This window comes from Candoia aspera, chromosome 4, assembly GCF_035149785.1.
Source record: "Candoia aspera isolate rCanAsp1 chromosome 4, rCanAsp1.hap2, whole genome shotgun sequence".
Taxonomy (NCBI): domain Eukaryota; kingdom Metazoa; phylum Chordata; class Lepidosauria; order Squamata; family Boidae; genus Candoia; species Candoia aspera.
The window spans coordinates 104,030,015-104,049,538 of record NC_086156.1 but is presented as its reverse complement, the minus strand read 5'-3'; the positions used below and the strand labels follow the sequence as shown (position 1 = coordinate 104,049,538).

General features: G+C 43.3%; 1 protein-coding gene across 1 annotated transcript; it reads left to right on the top strand.

The window, feature by feature from the left end:
- The first annotated feature begins 2,278 nt into the window (after nt 1-2,278).
- LOC134496814 (vomeronasal type-2 receptor 26-like) lies at nt 2,279-18,429 on the top strand. Its single transcript, XM_063302527.1, has 5 exons — nt 2,279-2,403; nt 4,390-4,681; nt 14,002-14,229; nt 16,929-17,055; nt 17,507-18,429. Exons 1-5 carry the CDS (start codon nt 2,279-2,281, stop codon nt 18,427-18,429), a joined length of 1,695 nt encoding a protein of 564 aa, XP_063158597.1.
- The last annotated feature ends 1,095 nt before the right edge of the window (nt 18,430-19,524 follow it).

Below are 19,524 nucleotides of genomic sequence, written 5' to 3'. Positions count from 1 at the left end.
TGAAAAGATGTTTTGGAGAGTTGGCTGGAGTCCTGGATTGGGGGCGGAGGGTTACCTCAGGCGAGATTGGAAATTGGAGAGTTGTTTGCTTGTAGCTAGAATTGCGTTAGGGTTTATGTTGTTGTTGTTTTGTATTTTCTCTCTCTTTCACTGTGTGTTGAGTGTGTAGAACTTCATCTTCCTTTGTCACCTTCAATAAAGTTGACTTTTGGGGGGAGGGAATCCTGGATTTGACTGGTTGCCTTCTAACACCCACCTCAGCTTGACTGAACGATCGACTCCCCAAAGTTTTGTTTGTTGTCTCTTCCCATAGTTTAGCCAGACTCAGGGCAGGGTGAGGATTTCCCCTTCAGTCCTCCCCTGGTTCCCTGTCTGGTGGGGAAGTAAGAAACTGGTCATAATGAAGTGGGGTGGTAACGGAGGGGCCTCCTTTTCCACTCACCGTGTATGCCCAAGTGGGGGCTGTCTCAGAACTGGAGGGCCTGAAGGAAGGGGCTGGCTCAACACCAAGTGTGCCTTCATTATTGTACCATCCTTCCTCTTTATAACGTCCTTTTTCTGGCCAGCATTCTCTGTGGCAGAGAGACACAAGCTGAGTGACCTGTAGCCCCTCAAACCTTGAATGAGGCCCCTCAGGAACCTTCAGACAATTTACTGAATCATGACTGAAGGAGAAGTCATTAAATATAGGACTGGAAAGCAATCATTAATGGCATTTTAAAATAAATCAAATGAAATGAAATTTTGTTTTGTCCTGGCCACACTTACTACACTGTTGAGCACAGATCCCAGCCAACTGGTTCAGACCCAATAGGTGCTCAGCCTAAACAAAGTGGCATGCATCTCCTCTGAATCAAAAGATGAAGAAGAGAACACTTGGCTGAGGGAGCTTTTCCAGTCCACTGGAAGGATTAGCCCTTTGTACAGCAATCCCTGAATTGCATTGTCGTGACAAAATGCTGCCCAAGTGCTGCAGCAGTGAGTAAAGACTGGGATTCAGAAACAACCTCAAAGCCCCTGAGGGCTTCAGGGCAGGCATGGGGTGGAGGGGAATGTTCTCCTTTTGCTGCCTGTGCAACCTGTGTTGTCCCACCAAAAGCAATTGTCAGAGCAAGACCTTTAGATCACCCTCAGTAGATCTTCAGTTGTAAAGCCAGATCGTCATTGCATTCCTGACATTTAAGTTCATCATCCTTCACTTTTCTCTCCCATTGTTCTGTATGTTGCCTCCCCAAAGCTTTTCTTGGGCCCCAGTAGAAGCCCAAAAGGTACCCATTAATATCTGCCACCGCCCTGGTAAAGAGTGGTCAAAGGCAAGACTGGGATCATCGGTATTTTCTATAATTGGGTAAGAACTGGAAAGTTTTGGAAAAAGTGATTGCAGCCGATGATGATGATGACAACAACAACAACAATCACTATGCCTATGCCTATGCCTATGGCTGAACTATGGAAGACATCACGTTCCCTCTAGGAAATAGTGGGAACAAAGCTATTCTGCCAGTAATGGTAGAAATCTTTAAGAGAAAGCCTTGTATTTCTTTAGAAGGGAAATTTGTTCCATTCCTTCAATAAACCCTTAAAAAAGGAGTGGCAGAAATGCGAGACAAATTTATTATTACCTATACACGAGGATTACCACAATCAAATGTTTAGACTCAAATCTTGGAACCCGCCATGGAAACTTGGACAGCAATTAGTCAGAGAAGACTTTGACATTGAGACAGCATGGCATGCCAGGAGTGGGCAATTTCTAACCCAGATTGGTTTAATTTAGTGTCTGATCCAGCCCTTATGGCTCTGATCTCCCAAGGAAAAACTGGACTGCGCTTAATCAGATTTGAATTAATCATGGCAGGTGCCGATATTGGAAACATAAATGGGGGGCTCGTTGATAATCCTAACTGTGACTGTGGGAGCGTCCCGCAAACTTTACATCACATCACGATGGAATGTCCCCTCAGAAGGTTTCCTGGCTCCCTGCAAGAAGTACATCATCTCGAGGGGACTGCTGTCCAATGGCTAAACGATCTAGCTATCAGGGAGGCGGCTTCAACTGTTTCTGGAATGGGGGTGTCTGGCTGTAGTTAATGGCTTTCAATATGTGTGCAGGATTCCAATCTGAAGTGGGCAAAGCTGCTTTGCCTTCAGTGTGCTTATCAGCCTCCTCCTAAGAAGCCATGCCTTTTCCTGCTCTCACACAGTAGCCAAGTAGGTTCAGAAAACCTAAGGAGGGAGGGGATAGGGAGGTCCCACTTCAGATTGAAACACTGTACACATGGCCTTTGCAATGCTGTCCATACTGCAGCACATCCTCTCCATCCCAGACATTAATCCACCGCCAGACAGAGAGCCATGGGGAGGGAAGATAAAGGGAATCTTCCAGAACTTCAACCGTGGAAGGTAAAGTTCCTGCAAGATTTTACCCTAAAAGGCTGGAGAGTGTTTCCACTACAACAAGGTAACATTGATCTTTTTGGAAGCATGTAGTGAAAACAGGCTTTAGGTAGAGAAAATCTGGAACTCATCCAGATCTATTTTCGGGAGAGGGAAAGACCTTTTAAAATCTTGCTATCGCCACACAACATAAGAAACATGGAATTTTTATATTGAGCTTCAAACTGCTCTTGATCTAGTCTTTTCTCCTACGGATTCTTTTGCCTGGTAACAGAGCATCCTTGACATGGAAGAGGATTATTATAGTCTGTTGCTCATTTGTTGAGAAGACAAATTAACCACAAACACTTAAAACCTTCCTAACAATTGTATAGAAATTAGTCTAGAATACGAGGAGGAAAGATAGCCTGGGAGATGAGAAGGAAGGACTTATCTGGTCATATTGGCTACTATCTATGACTTCTTGTTCTAACCACCATTGTTTTCTTTGTATTTAGAGATGAAGACTCAGTTCCCAAAATCCACTATGATCCCAAGGGAATTAATGTATTTCTTTCCTTACCTGATAAAGAACAGACAAGGGTTGTATTAGGACCATACAATTCCTCTAACTGGGAAAGGAATTGGACAGCTTTGGGGAAGGTGATTATCTACCCCCTAATTATCAAAATCACAGTGAATAACCTTGTTTCCTGTGGAAGCCCAGAGGCTAGTGAGACTGAGCAGATGTTAGTGATAACAACAATCACATAGTGCTCTGAAGGTTGTATTTTGAATCCCTCTAGTGCTAAGTGATATAACTGTAGCTATACAGAGGGCCAACAGAGATTGTATCTCATTGTTCCAGAGAAAGTGGGGTGATGAAGATGTGGCTGCTCTGCGGTGATTGGGGCCAACTTACTTTGGCATTCCAAGGCTGGGTGTTCCTGCTCTCCCTCCTTATCCTGCCTCAGACTTCGTTCAGCAAGATCCGTACCTCCACGTGTGGCAGCAAGCTAAGGTTTCCGTACAATTCCCCTGCTCCCTCCAGTGACATTACCATTGCAGAATTTGTCTCTACTCTATTTCCTCTACTGCCTTTACTCAACTTTATGGAACCCCCAGCAGGATTCTTCAGAGGATGGCAAGTACTCCTTTAAAAACAAAATGTGATCTGCTTTTCCAGTCTGCTTTACTGGGATCGAATTCAAGTGAATCTGGTAAAAATTGTTCCACTTTAGATGAGAATTAAATGGGACTATTATGTATATATCTCTCTCTTGGTTAAGGATAACTCAGCTATTGGAATAGTCCCTTGTAGTCCCCTGGTTTTTCATCTGGGTGTTGCAATACTTGAATTAATCTGCTTATGGAAAAAACTTCTATCTGGCAAGGACCCACCGGAGCACAATCACTCCCCCCCCCCCTCTGTATTTCAAATTAATGCTTGCTTTTATTTTAAATAGATTGAGGTTGTCTGACTTTTCTGCTTTTCATGTAGTAAGCCTCCTTGATTGATTGATTGATTGATTGATTGATTGATTGATGCATGCAAAGGTGGGACATATTTAAATAAATGAACGTGATAAAATGTTACATCTTGAGTAACAAATTCCCCAACAGTTGGCACAGCCCATCGATTTCTGAGTGTCAGATTGCATAGCTGCCCAACACAGATGAAATTACCCTTTTTATGGCATGACCTGTTTTAAACTGCTCAAAATGCGATGCCCAAATAATCTTCAAACGACATTCAGACACTCCCCTTCAGCTCCTCATTCCATGCCTGCTTCAGCCCTGGGACATTTTAACTACTGCATTTCAACAATTAGAGTTTTTCTTTTCCAAAGAAGTGCTTCAGAAAACAAGGGCATACTTCACCTCTCTAATACTCATAAAGCAGACAGACACATCCTTTTTTGGCACAGAGAAAAGCATTATGAAAGCAGGCTATTTAATTAAAATGCCTGTCTCATTCTACGACGGTAGAACTAAATGAAACTCTTCTTGCAGGCCATTGCCGAAAAACTTTCAGCATGTCCTCGCCTTCACTTTTGCCATTCAGGAGATCAACATGAATGAGAACTTGTTACCCAACATCACCTTGGGCTCAAAAGTCTATGAAAATGCATTTAATCCACAGAAAGCCAGTGAGTATCTTTTGGGCCTCCTCTTCCTGGAACAAAGCTGTCCTCCCAATTATAACTCTGTAAAGGATCAGAAGCTCATGGCTGTCATTGGTGACCTCCCCTCTCCGAACACCATCCAGATGGCCAACATCTTGAATGCCTACAAGATTCCACAGGTATCTGGGCTCACATAATGCACAGGAAAGAAAAGAGGTGGTGGCTACAAAAAACTATATGAGGACAAAAAAAAAGGAGGGGGGGGACCAGAGAAATGCAAGGAATCAATTACCATTACAACAACAGTAATTCTTAATGAATATTGCATTTAGAATGGAAGAAACAGTGTAGCTGTCATTGTTTCCATGTTGCCACTGCAGTTTAAACCTCTTTATCATTAAATCAAATAAATGTAGCACTCGATATCTTACTGTTATAATATAAAATGCCAGATGAACGTTATTTGACTGCCACAATGGGTAACCAATACTCTCACATTCTTAATGAATAAGAACCCTCTCTTGTTACTCAGTTCTGTCTGCTCTCTATTTCGGGTGAGCGCAATCAAAGCCTGAGATGACTTTGTCCAAAAAGTGGCAAATGGAATGCTAATGGTGGTCGGGTTGCAAAAGTAGTGAGGATGGACTTGTTGATCCCCAAATTTAGTATTTATCTCTCCCCATCAAGACTTTTTATGGAAGCAAGGGCCAAAATAAATCTGCTTACCCCCTGCTTTTGGTGTGTCTGCTGAAACACATACCATAGCTCACCTAAAATACATCATTATTATTCCCAAACTGCAGCTCAGTTACGGCTCTTTTGACCTTGCATTGAGTGACAAAATTCAGTTTCCTTCTTTCTTCTGGATGACTCCAAATGAAAACCTCCAGTATGTTGGGATTATTCAGCTCTTGCAGTATTTTGGATGGAATTGGATTGGCCTCCTCATCCCAGAAGACATCACTGGAGAGAGGTTTTTCAGATTTATGAGACCCAGATTCATCCAGAGTGATATTTGCATTTCTTTAATTCAATTTATCCCAAGAGTGACAGATTATGAGCCCAGTACCTTCCGAAAGAATAACCTAAATAGCATAGCACTCTCCCTATGGTACAGTAAAATCAATGTAATACTTGTTTATGGAGATATGCAGTCTATGGAAGGCTTACGAATAATTCTGGAATGTTATGAAATTAAGGACAAGCTCCCAATAGAGAGGATTTGGATCATAACTGCTCAGTGGGATGTCACTTCTGTTTTTGAGCCCCATAAATTCACAGCATTGTCCTTCAATGGCAGCTTGTCCTTTACTCTACACACAAATGTGGTACCAGGCTTTCAGGAGTTCCTTGAGAACCTAAACCCACATCACTCTAAGGTGTCTTTCATACACAACTTCTGGTATACTGCATTTAGCTGTTCACTTCCAATGTATAATTTAAAAAGGTTAGACATAGCAAACTGCACTGGGAAAGAGGATCTGGGGAGGCTCCCTGGAACTGTCTTTGAAATGGAGATGTCTGGCCAGAGCTACAATATTTACAATGCTGTCTATGCTGTGGCACATGCTCTCCATGCCATGTATTCATCCAGAGCCAGGCAGAAGACAATGGACAAAGGAGAGAAGTTGAATTTGCTGGAAGTCCAACCTTGGCAGGTTAGTTATGGTGCCTTTCAATGGGAATGTAGCTATAATAACATGCTTATTTCAATTTACACAAACATCCTTAACAATATATGTTTTGACTACCCTCCCAGCCACATTTATCTGGAAGGGTCTGATTGAACGAAACATGATTTAGTTTCAAGTAGACATGGAAGGATTTACATCTAGAGGAGTGGAAGAATTATATTTGTAAGGTATGCTTTAACGCTGCTCTTTGTAATGTATTTCACGGTGAGTCATTTTTAGTTGTGTGGACGCTTTATGGTAACTTGGCAAAATGCTGATTTCCTGGACTTCTGGTGGGGACCAATAGCGGCTTGAGCAGTTTTTTTCCGCTGTCTGCAGACTGACCTGTCAGAGCAGCTTTTTTTCTTGGGCTCAGGGAAGCTTCCTTGGAGCCCAGAGGCGTTCTCTGTATTAAGGAGGACCCCAGGAATCACCCCTTGTGTTCTCCAGACAGCTGGTCACAGCCAGAAGACTGCAAAATGGCCTTTCACGATCAACTGGTAAGCGATCAGCTGTGAGGCAGGGCTGTCATCTTCTTCCCAAGCCGCTCTGAAGCCAAGCTGGACTTTAAAGCTGCCCACCCCATTTCTATAGCACTAGGGTTTTTTGTTTAAATTTTACCAGAGATGCTTTCTACACCAAAGAAATGCGGAATCTCTTGCTGATTCTCATTATTTTTGAAAAATATTAACTCAGTAATTTGGCTTTTTATATATAATGTGTTAAATTGAGATTTAAGGAATTTTTTTTATTCCGTTTTTATTAAAGTGGTTTTTGAGCAATATAAAACTTTCTCTTCTTCATTGAATCTGCAGATTGGAGTTCTGATCTATTTGCTCTCACTTTCCCGTGGGAATGCTGTTTGTTATTTCTTTTTATTTTCCTGATTGGCCACACTGTAGATAAAAAGGCTGTTCAGTTACAGCATGAATGGCTTTACCTTCCCGGGGCACTAGCAGGCGCCATAATCGATCTTACTGTTAAGGAACAGGGAGGAAAATAATTCGATACTTAAAGATCGCTACAACGCTGTTATTCAAGTCTCGGAGCATTTCTCAGAATTTGTGGAGTCCAAATTATCCCAAGAATTGAGATAAATTGATTGGGCTGAAAACTACCTGAAGGCTAAAGCGGTTTCTACAAAGAAAACGATGAGAATTGGTGACTTATCTTTAGATAGTCAAAGGAAAATTGATTTGAAGATAGGAAGATTGTGTTGCCACAATCCTGATCAAGAAGGAGAATTAAATTATAGAGGCTGGAAGATTTTGGACAAATATTGGGGTTTTTTAAAGCAGGTTGTAGAATGTGAAATTGACAAGAAGAAAGCTCTGTACCTTCTCCTGAGTGCTCATTTCTTTTTGCAGTTCTGACTTTTAGAGTGGTTGCGCTAGAGATGGGAGCGATTTGTCCCCCAGCGGCCTCCTGCTCCCTTTCCAATCTTCAGGCCAACAAACCGTCCAAATCCAGTAAAAGGCCAGCTTTGTTTGCAACACTTTGGGGTTGAGTACTAGAAGACAAATTTGCTAAAGAATAGAGAAGGACGAATTCCTGTGGGGAAAAAAATGGAATGTGGTTGGGGGCAGGGGTAGGATAGGAGGGCAACACTTGACTTACTCTAAGACAGGGTTTCTCAACCAGGCTTCCATGGAAGCCTGGGGTTCCACAAGAGGTCACTAGGCCTTCCCTGGGAGAATCTGATTTACTTAAAACATTACTTCAAATTTGGGCAATTTAACATTAAAGAGGTAACTTTCATTCTTCCTTTTAATTTAAGAACTGTCCTAACAGTCAGGAACCATGCTGAGACAAGGAATAGATCTCTAGTGTTTTATTACCGCTACATTAGACAGAAAATCCTAACAAACTGAAGAAGCGTGAGAAAACCCAGACAGATAAACCCCAGAAGTTAAGGCGGCTCTGATCTGTGTCTCTTTGAATGGCTCTTAACTCCTCAGTACTACGCATGCATCTTCCCCCCTGGATAGGGGCCCCCTCCTGCTCACCATCAGTACTCATGACATCACCCTCCCCTCCAGATTCACATTCCATTTCAGCCCCCTCCCTTTCCAGAGGTCTCATGAGAGTCCATCTCCCCCTCCAAGCTCCCATGGGAACTGGGCAACGATGGAAATTCTTCAAAGGAAAACTCCTCAGGACGAATCAGTGCTGCTCTCCAGGTCTGATAACGCTTCTGGCCCAGGTGGCTGCTGCTGGAAAATAGCTAGATAATTAGAAGATTCTTCCCCCCTCCCCCTTGGGAAATGCAAGCCCGAGGTGGAGGGCTTCGGCTTTCCCTCCTCCTCTCGCTCTGGCCTCAGAGCCTCTGGCGGGGGTGGAGGTTGCCAACTTACGACCTCCTCTGCTTGGGATTCCTCTGCTTGCTCAGTCAAGTGAGGAATCTCTGGTAGAGTGCGAGGGTTGGGTTTGTGAGGGAAAAGCTGATGGAATCGATGAACCAGCGTTGGTGCATGCACATCTCTGGCATTCTCCCATGTGCGCTCTTCCTCAGGGTACCCTTTCCAGTGTATTAAATATTGCATGTTCCTTCCCCTCCTCCTAGGGTCCAGAATTTCCTCGACTTTGTATTCCTCCTCCCCTCCACAATTACTGGAGGTGGGGGGGGGGGATTTGCGATCGTAAGGTACTTGGGGGAGGGTCTTTGGCTAGCAAGGCTCTGTGAAAAACTGGATGGATTTTCATGGATGCTGGCAGCTTTAAGCGATAAGCCACTGGATTATCTGCTGTAGCACAGTGAAAGGGCCCACAGACTTAGAGTCCAACTTCTTGGAGGGCCTGGTAGAGGTCAAAAATTTGGTAGAGAGCCACACCTTGTCTCCTACCGCCATCGCTGGCCCCTCTTGTCTCTGAGCATCTGCAGCTCTCTCATAAGCACTCTTTGCCCTGTTCAGCTGCTCCTTTAACAACTCCTGTGTGGCTTGTTGCTCTTTAAGAAAATCAGCCATGGCTGGAACAGTTCCCTGCTGGGAGGAGGTGGGCAACACCCGAGGGTTAATCCCGTAGAGTGCTTGGAAGGGAGACATCTTGGTAGAGGATTGCACAGAGTTGTTATAAGTAAATTCTGCCATGGGGAGCAGGGCTGGCCAATTGTCTTGCTGATAAGTGGTGTAACACCTGAGATACTGCTGTAACCCTTGGTTAATTTTCTCAGCTTGCCCGTTACTAGCCGGATGATGTGATGATGATAGGTGGATCTGGACCCCTAATGACTGGAAAAGGGCCCTCCAGAACCTGGAAGTGAACTGAGGGCCTCTGTCACTCACCAAGTGATTTATCATGCCTCTATACCTAAAAACATGGTCCATAAACAACCGCAATGAGGCTTGCGCAGGTGGGAGGCCCTTGCAAGGAATAAAATGTGCCATTTTAGTGAAAAGGTCCAGCACCACTAGTATGGAAGTCAGTCCCTGGACCGGGGGTAAATCAGTGATGAAATCCATGGAGATTGTATCCCAAGGCCTACTGGGGGTGGGTAGGGGTTGCAAGAGTCCTGTGGGCTTCCCTGGGAGAGGCTTGGCTCATCTACAGGTATGACAAGAAGCAACATAACCCTTTATGTCTGCAGTCATCTTAGGCCACCAGTAGTCTCTCAGAGCTCTATGGAGAGTTTTGAAAACACCTCCATGGCCTGCCATTTGATGGTCATGGCAAAGTCTCAGTACTTCTTCCCTCAATGAGGGGGGATGTATAATTGCCCCCTATGCCAGAGGATTCCTGCCTCCACATTAAATGGGGAGGCAGTGTCTTGCGGGCCCCTCTGGAGGTCATCCATCCTGGCCCTGGCATACAGGTCCTGTTGCTGCTGAGCTCTGACTCTTGTAAATAGGTCCTCTGCTTGTCTGCCTGCTGCTAAAATCTTTGTCTTGTTCCCCCTCATAGACCGCTGAAAGTTGTGAGGTTGTAATATAGTAGCCTATACCTCCTGGTGAATAGCAGGGGTTGCCTGAATGGATCGAGACAGGGCATCTTCCAAACGGTTCTGTGCCCTGGGAACATAAGAAATAACAAAATTGAAACGGGAGAAAAACTGGCTCCATCTGATTTGGCGTGGGGTGAGGGATCTGGTGTTTTGTAGAAGCTGTAAATTCTTGTGATTGGTGCAAACTTTCACAGGAAAGGTTGCACCTTCTAGCCAGTGCCTCCACTCTTGAAATGCTGCTTTAATTGCTAGCAACTCCTTGTTAAAAACATCATAGTTTCTCTCTGCTGTTGAGAGCGTGCGGGAGAAAAATGCACAAGGTAGCAATGTATTCTCTGTTTTGTTTGTATATTGGAATAAAACAGCAGCAATAGCAAAATCTGAAGCATCTGAATGCGTTATGAATTGCTTTGTGGGATCAGGATGCTTCAAAAGCGGCTGGGATGCAAAGAGCTGCTTAAATTCTTGGAAGGCTGCTTGCTCCCTCTCCCCCCAAATGAATTTTGATCCTTTCTTCAAAAGCTGTGTGAGGGGTTTAGCCCTGTCACTAAATTTATTTATGAATCTCCTGTAAAAATTGCAGAACCCTAGAAATTTTTGTACCGCTTTCACATTTCAGGGGGGTTGCCTGGACCTTAGAAGGATCCATGGATATGCCTTCCATTGATATTTTATAGCCCAGGAAATCTAATTCAGTTAAATCGAAGGCACACTTCTCTAGCTTGGTGAACAGCTTGTTCTCTCTCATTCTTGCTAAGACGTTATGTACATGGGTTACATGAGTTGTAGCATCCTCAGAGAATATTAATATGTCATCTAGATAAATGACCAGATACTTATCTAGTAAATCAGAGAAAATTTGATTCATAAATCGGGAAAATATGGCTCCTGCATTAGACAAGCCAAAGGGCAAAACAAGGTACTCAAATTTACCAAACCTGGTATCAAAGGCAGTCAGATATTCATGTCCCTCTTTCATCCGGATCAGATTGTACACACTCCTGAGATCCAACCTGGTAAAAATGCGTGCCTTCTGTAAGTGATCCAGCAGATCAGATATTAGGGGGAGTGGGTAATTTTCCTTGACCGTGACTTTATTGAGGGAACTGAAATCATGCACCACTCTCATGGGTGCCTCCTGGTTTGCCAGTGCCAACGGGTTAGGCTTCTTCAGTATGAAGAAGGTAGGAGCGGATGCTGGGGAAGTAGATGGTTGGATGAACCCCTTTTGGAGATTAGAATCCAAGTCATCCTTTAAGGTGGCTAGTTCCTTGGGGGACATGGGATATTGTTTCCTTGCTGGAATCTTGGCTCCTGGTATCAACTCAATGGTGCAATCACAGTCCCTATGGGGGGGTAGTGCTGTGGCCTCTTGTTCGCTGAAAACGTCTGCGAAATCTGCATACTTGGCTGGCAACTGGACCCCCCCTGCTTCCGTGACTGCGTTGGTTGCTGGAGAGAGAAGAGCGGCTTGAATCTTGTGGTGCTGGCATTCCTTAGCTGGGAAGGAGATTGCTCCCGTAGTCCAGTTCAGCAATGGGTTGTGGATCTTCAGCCAAGGTGTACCCAGGACTATAGGCACCAAAAGTGATGCAGTAACATAAAGTTGGATCCACTCAGTGTGGTCTCCCGTTGTTAGTTGCAAATGTTCTGTGAAACTTCTAATCGGCCCTGCCTTGAGGGGCTGGCCGTCAATGGTCTCCACTTCTATAGGACGTGGCAATTCTATGGTCAGGATGTTGAGGTCTTGTACAGTCTGTACATCAATAAAATTGGTGGAAGCTCCAGAATCCACGAGGGCCTCTAGCTTGACCTGGTGCTCTGGGTTTATGTGCATTATGACTGGTAAGTAGTAAAAGGATTGCCTGGAATCCTCGGAATGAGCCCTTCTTAATTGATTGATGGTCTCCCTGCTGAGCTCTGTGGAGGGAGACCGACAGAGTTTCCCTGGTTGGAAGTAGAGGCGGAGGTGGCTCTTGGTTCTGCTGCTTGCCCTGCGGCTCTTGAGGAATTTGCTTGGCTTCTTGCTGGGCAAGCTCTCACCATGTGCCCCTGGACTCCGCAGTAGAAACAGAGGGCTCTCTCTCTCCTTCTCTGTCTCTCAGCCTTGGAAATAAGCCTCCTGCTCACCCCGATCTGCATCAGATCCTCTGATCCTGAGTAAAGGGATGCTGTGGAGAGAGCTGGAAATCCTGGAAGTGCTCTGAGGCCCCTGTTTCTCCCTGGCTGCATCTGTCTGAGCTCTTCTAGCCTGGCATCTACGACCACAGACAGTTGATATAAACCTTCTAGGGTAGCTGGTGTGCCCTGGTGCACTAATTCATTTTTAATTTCTTCATCCAGCCCCTGTTTGAATTGGTCTTTCAAGGTGCTCTCATTCCAGTCCAGATCTCCTGCTAACAGCTTGAAATCAGCAATGTAAATTCCCACCCTCTTGTTGCCTTGCTTGAGCTTCCGAATTTCCCAGCTGGCAGTGACCTCTCTGATCGGGTCGTCAAAGTGTGCTCAGAACCCTGCCAGAAAATTCTGGTAGTCGTTGAGAATTGAGTCGTTGTTCTCCACCATGGGAATAGCCCATTTGGCCACTGGGCCCTTTAGCAGACTTAAAATGAAGGTGACTCTGGTTCTGTCTGTGGGAAACTCTGCCGGTCTGCTGTTGAAAAACATTGTACATTGTGTGAGAAAGGTTCCCAACTGTCCTGCTTCTCCTCCAGACTTCTCTGGTAGACTGCCCTGGGATCTCAAGACTACTGGCAGAGCTGCTGCTGCTGGCACCGGTTGTGGGTTAATCGGAGCTGGTTGTTGTAACTGCTGTAGCATGGCTGCTTGTAATGTGTTGATCTGGAGATCTACTTGTTGTTGATGTTGTTGCAATGCTGCTGCCAGTTGTTGGGTGGCTTGCCGAATTTCCTGGTTTTCCAAAGACATTTTTCCAAATGGCTCTTCCTTTTTTTTTTTTTTTTGTTCCTCCCTCTTTCAGTGGGAGTAGGGGGTTTGTTAGGATTGATGTCCTAACAGTCAGGAACCACGCTGAGACAAGGAATAGCTCTCTAGTGTTTTATTACTGCTACATTAGACAGAAAATCCTAACAAACTGAAGAAGCGTGAGAAAACCCAGACAGATAAACCCCAAAAGTTAAGGCGGCTCTGATCTGTGTCTCTTTGAATGGCTGCTTAATTCCTCAGTACTACGCATGCGTTTTCCTCCCTGGATAGGGACCCCCTCCTGCTCACCATCAGTACTCATGACAAGAACACTGTTAATGTATATATCCAGGCCTACACATGAAGCAAATATACTTTTGTAATTTCTGGCCTATATTTCAGCCTGAATGTGCAGGGGTTCCCCAAGGCCTAAAAATATATCAAGGGTTCCTCCAGGGTGAAAAGCTTGAGAAAGGCTGCTCTAAGATATGTCTGTGTAAGCTTTTTCCCTCTCAGTCTTGAAGAAAAACCGATTTCATCTGCCGAGGCCGCAATGGAACTTAGCCATGTTTTCTGGGACAGAATTCCAATATATATGATGCTTTCTTGTGACCTCCATTGATTTCTTGCCCATTTTGCTCTGGAATTGTGGGAAAGATCATTTTTTGGCAATTGGAATGCTTCCGGAGAAGGTTTTACCTCTCGTGAAGTCCCAATTTTGCTTGGGGAATCTATGACAAAATGTCTAATAATAAGGGGGGGGAAGAAAAAAAAAGCAGTATGAACATAGTCCTGCAAGGTAGAGTTTCCAATTTGGAACACAGAAAACACTATTAACGCAAATGTTCGGATGTTCATAAAGAATCAAGCTCCGCACTATTTGGTAAGTCACAGCACGGAACTGTTATTCCTATTGCCTGCTATTAGCACCAGTTTGTCACTTCTACCTCTTCTCTTTTAGCTTCGCTTCTTTCTGAAAAACCTCCACTTCAACAATAGTGCTGGGGAAGAAATAGCTTTCAATGAGAATGGAAACCTGGCAGCAAAATACGACATCATCAACTTGGTTACGTTCCCCAATCGATCCTTCCAGAAAGTCCAAGTTGGACTGATTGAGGCCCAGAGTTCTCGAAGGGAAGGGCTCACCGTAAATACAACTGCGATTGTATGGAATCCCAAATTTAAGCAGGTGAGTTAAACAAACCCACCAAAAAAAGGGGAGTTCTTTCCTCAGTTCCTGAAATTCAAAGCAAGTAAACTGAGAGTGGTTCCAAGGTCACGTGATACCGTCTCCCTGAATTTAGAACATCTTCTTTAGCCTGGAAAAATGATGAGGTTCTCAATTCTACATTACAATTTCAGGCCCTGGAGAAAGAGAATTCTGCTGACTGTGGCTTTGGACCAGCTTTGGGTCTAGCAGCCTCTTAAGAACTTATGTAACATTCATCCCTTGAAAGCTGACACGGAAGGGGGGGTTCATCCTTCTTTTTTTTATAGTATTTTTTATTAAAAATGACAATTACAGAAATAAAAACTAATACCAAATAAAAGAATAAAAAGAAAGAATATAAAGTAGCATCTTCTCTTAAGATACAACAAATGACCTATTCTTCCCATATCTCATCCCTTATCTATAAAGAAATCCTTAAAGCCTCATCATTTCAGTCCTGATCAGAAAAAGTCCATTAAGGGTTAACAGAAATAACAACATATCTATGTTAATCTTGATCAAATAAGCCAACTTTATATTCCTTCCTTTTACTTTTAACAATCTTGATCTTTAGTCCCTTCAAATCATGTCCTAGAACTTCATTTCTTTTCATTTTTTCTTTATCCCTTCTCACAAAAGTCTTCAAAGCTTTAACAAACCTCTTTTGTAAATCCAATATAGGAAAATTATCCAGGTCACTCTCTTGGTTTGTTATTTGTATATCCCTTTTGATTATTAGGACATCAGCTGGTTTCTTTTGTATGCCCAGTGTAGCATCTTTTTTCATATCATTCTTATAGCCTGTCATTTTAAAATCCACTTTCAGATCAGTCTCAGTCTTGTCAGGTAAAACTTGTTCCTCTTTCATAACATCTTTTAAACCCAGCCTCTCTATAGAAGCAGGCACCCTTCTAGCTCCATACATCCTTCAATATGTCCAATGTTAAAATATTTTTGCTTCATTCTCTATTAGAAAGTCAAATTTAAGTGTTCTCCTCCTTTAATTGTAATCTTTAGTTCCTTCTGGTTCCCTCTAGTATCCAACATTCAAGGTCTCATCCTTTGATCATGGTTTTTGTAGGAGAGTTCAAAACAAAAGAATGTTCCCATGGGAAGGATTCTTATATTTAATTCCAAAATTTTATTTCAAATCCATCTGGACCCTTAGTCCATTTGTAACATTCCAAAATCAAAGTTCTAATCACCCTTTTGCTGTTTATTCTAAAATAATTGTTTTAAGTCCTGAAACTTCTATTCAAAACGTCTTTTGCTAAGGATTGAAGGAAACTCACAGGTGCTATCCAACCTGCCAATCCAGATGTTCCTAACAGCTGAAAAGCAGTTAACAAGCAATTTCTGAAAGGGATTAGAAAGGGAAGTATGTGAGCCCAGTGTCCTTCTGAAGGCACTAACTGTGGTTTAAGCAAAATGGCCATTCCCTTTCCTCCCAGTGCTCTAAACCCACCCACACTCCTTGTGAGGAGCAATTGTCCAGAGTACTGGTGGGCAATCTCAAGGCCTCTCCTTGCCTGCAGAGGAATTATGAAGAGCTGGTCTACTTGCCAGCTCTTCATTCCACCACGGTCATTGGCTCTGCTTTTAGAGGAGCCACCTTCAGTTCACCATTTCTTCCCTGGAAGTTCCTGGAGGGTTCATCCTTCTGAGTAGGGTGAGGCTTCTCCACCCCCTGCTTTCCTCCTGTCTTGATACAGACATGCAGTAGGAAGCAAATCTTGGAACAGACCAGATATCAATTCTGATCAGTGAACACACTATTACTAGACTTATTCATGTTACCCATACTGTCACTTGCTCATTTTCCACTTTGGTACATGCTAGTACACTATTGTGCTCTACATTGGACAAACTAGCCACCCTTCTAATGAATCAGTGAGCACAGAGCTGAAATCTGAAATGGCAATATTGAACAAAGAAACCCCATTTGAGAATTGGAGTTCTCCTGGGCACTCTGCCTCTAGATGGAGAGATGGATCGGACACCTACCGAAGCTGATTATCTCCCCAAGCCACATCCTCACCAAACCCTTCATCCCTCTCCAGATTGGCAGGTGGTTTCTTGATGACTGAGGATGTTCAGAAAGAGGGAGGCCAGCAAAGCCAGAGAGTTTGGCCAATTGTTTTGCTTGACCCACCCTATACATGGAGAATCAGGACACCACTCTCCGGGGACAATGCAAAACAGATAACTGAGGCAGGACAACCAATGTTAGGCAGGAATATTTTTGACTGTCAATTTAAGGAAAGGGAGAAGAATAAATATGGATTGCATTACAAACCAAAAGCCTTCAGCAGGTTCAACACCCTTTCCCATGGCTTACAAGTTTATTTGGGATTTTCTTCTTACTGTTCAAATTGAAAACAACTCATTAAGGCTCTGAGAACGACACTCCTTCAGGAGACTCTTTGGGACATCTCAGTTTCCATGATGCACTGTGTAGGGGTCATGAAAGGATTTCTGCCCTTGTTTTCAACGTGAGAGAAGTGTTCAGGGGTTTCCCTCTCCCTTGCCTCAATCCAGAAAGCAATCCTAGGAATTCATTATTAGAAATTATAAGAAGCTGGTTGTTTCAGGGTTGATACTGAGAATGACTGCGGACTGATTGAGCAAACGCTAGGTTACCATCCATCTGAAGTATTTCCTTTTGCCATTCCCATTAGACACCACCTTCTTCGACCTGCGTGGAAAGCTGCCATCCTGGATACCGGAAATTAATTAGGGAGGGGAAACAGGTTTGCTGCTATGACTGTGCCCAGTGTTCAGAGGGAAGGATTTCCATCAAGACTGGTAAGAAAAAGATGTATATTTCTTTAAAAATTGTGCCCTCCTCTAAAGTTTGGTTTTTTGGAGATAGTTTTAAAGAAAATAATAGAGTAGGTTTCCTGGGATGTCTCACCTGCTTGGTTGTCTTAATCCTTTTTTTAAATAGGAACTTTTCTTTATCCAGGGGCGAAATGTGTTCTTCAGGAAATGCGGTCTGCAGAACACAAAAATAAATTTTCAAAATGTTTTCCTACAGCAGAATTTTCAGAAGAGGTTTACTCTCTTTATATTAAGCTAACTCCACTTGTCAGATTCCCATTTCAAAGAGCTAACAGGGAAACCTGCTCAGAATAGATCCAAGCTTTTATGGGAGAAAAGTCCAAACATACAGGTAGCTGCAGCAAGGAATCGTTGTTAAATCCTGAAGTACAATTCAGTGTGTAGAATGTTTCAAGATCTTGTTTATGGCTTTTAGATTCCAGCCAATGTGAGAAGTGCCCAGAAGAACAATATCCCAATGAGGAACAGCATCAATGTATTCCCAAAGCTTTCTCCTACTTATCCTACCGAGAAGTCCTGGGAACAGTTCTCGCTACCTGTGCAGTTTCTTTCTCTGCAATCACAGTTGTGGTGATGAGGATTTTCATCTGCTACCAGAACACTCCCATCGTCAAAGCCAACAATTGGGGCATCACCTGCACCCTCCTTTTCTCACTCCTGTTGTGTTTCCTCTGCTCCTTCCTGTTCCTTGGCTGCCCAGGGACAGTCACTTGCCTTCTTCGGCAGGCAGTTTTTGGAGTTGTCTTCTCTGTTGCAGTGTCTTGTGTGTTGGCCAAAACCATCACTGTGGTTCTGGCTTTCATGGCCACAAAGCCAGGGAATCATATGAGGAAGTGGGTAGGGAAAAGGCTGGCCATCTCCGTCATTCTTCTCTGCTCCTTTATTCAAATGACCATTTGTGCGGTGTGGCTGACAACGTCTCCCCCTTTCCCAGAGTTGGACATGCACTCCCGGAAGGGTGAGATCTTAGTGCAATGCAATGAAGGCTCAGAAATCATGTTCTATGTTGTGCTGGGCTACATGTGGCTTCTGGCCATCATCAGCTTCACGGTGGCCTTCTTTGCCCGGAAGTTGCCCGACAGTTTCAATGAAGCCAAGCTCATCACCTTCAGCATGCTGGCCTTCTGCAGTGTTTGGGTCTCCTTTGTGCCCACCTACCTGAGCACCAAGGGGACATCCATGGTGGCTGTGGAGGTCTTCTCCATCTTGGCCTCAAGTGGTGGCTTGTTGGGTTGCATTTTCTTGCCCAAATGCTACATTATCATACTGAGACCAGAGCTGAACACCAGAGAGCAGCTAGTCAGGAAGAAGAATAACATGGTTTCAAAAACTGGATAACAGATGCTGTAAATGCTTGGGCAGGGGTAGAAATGAAAAGCAGCTAGTCAGGAAGAAGACTGGTGTGATTTCAAGGGCAACATAAACAGTCGCCTCATTCCTATGATTTGGCTGTAAAGAACATGACAATAAGTCAAGGAATGTTATTCAAGAATAGTTGGCTTTTTCACCTGGTTTTTTTTTAAATGTAAGAAACTTCACATACACACAATAGCAAGGAAAATAATGGTGCACAACTTCTCCTAGCTTGAAGACTTCTTTGTCTTTGACTAAGAAGCTGGAAACTACACTCAGAAATATAGTGGGTAGAATCACCAAAGCTAATCTTGTTTATTAAATAAATTTTCCTCTTATTGATATTGAATTACAATAAAATGTTCCTATGATGAGTTTATAGTCATGTATTTATTGATGTCCTCTTTTCAACTCATCTCACCCGTGTCAACTCATGACTGGACTATTGCAAAGTGCTCTACATGGGGCCGCCCTTGAAGATCATCCAGAAGCTACAGCTGGTCCAAAATATAGTAGCTCAGGCAGTAATGGGTATATTGCAATACTGGCACTTCTATTGAACAGTATTAATTGGGGAGGAGTTTGCATTGGGTGAAGTTCTCTCTTTTTTTATATAGTAAATTTTATTCAGTTTCAAGAGAAGAATAAACTACAGAAAAACAAAAAAATCCAAGGAAAGAAAAAACTAAAAAGGTTCAGAAACACAAGAGAATTTTTTTTGAAATTTACAAAAAGATGTGGCTTCCGACTTCTAACAGCAAGAATATACAAAAATTTCCATAATCAATCTCTGACTCTATATTAAACCAAAACACCTCACTCTTTCTATAAGTCATTCCACTTTAACACATAATAAAAATCACTAAGTACAGTTACTCCTCCCCCTTATATTAAAATAAAGGAGGGAAAGTTCATATAAACCTCTTGAACATCTTTCTCCCCTCCAAAACATAACACCTTTTTAATCATTCCCTTCCTACCACTATTCTATACCTTTCTGTCTACTATAATAAGAATCAAATTAAAAAGCACATAAGTTGTGTGCTATTATACTTAATAATACAACAGTTTTAATAATCC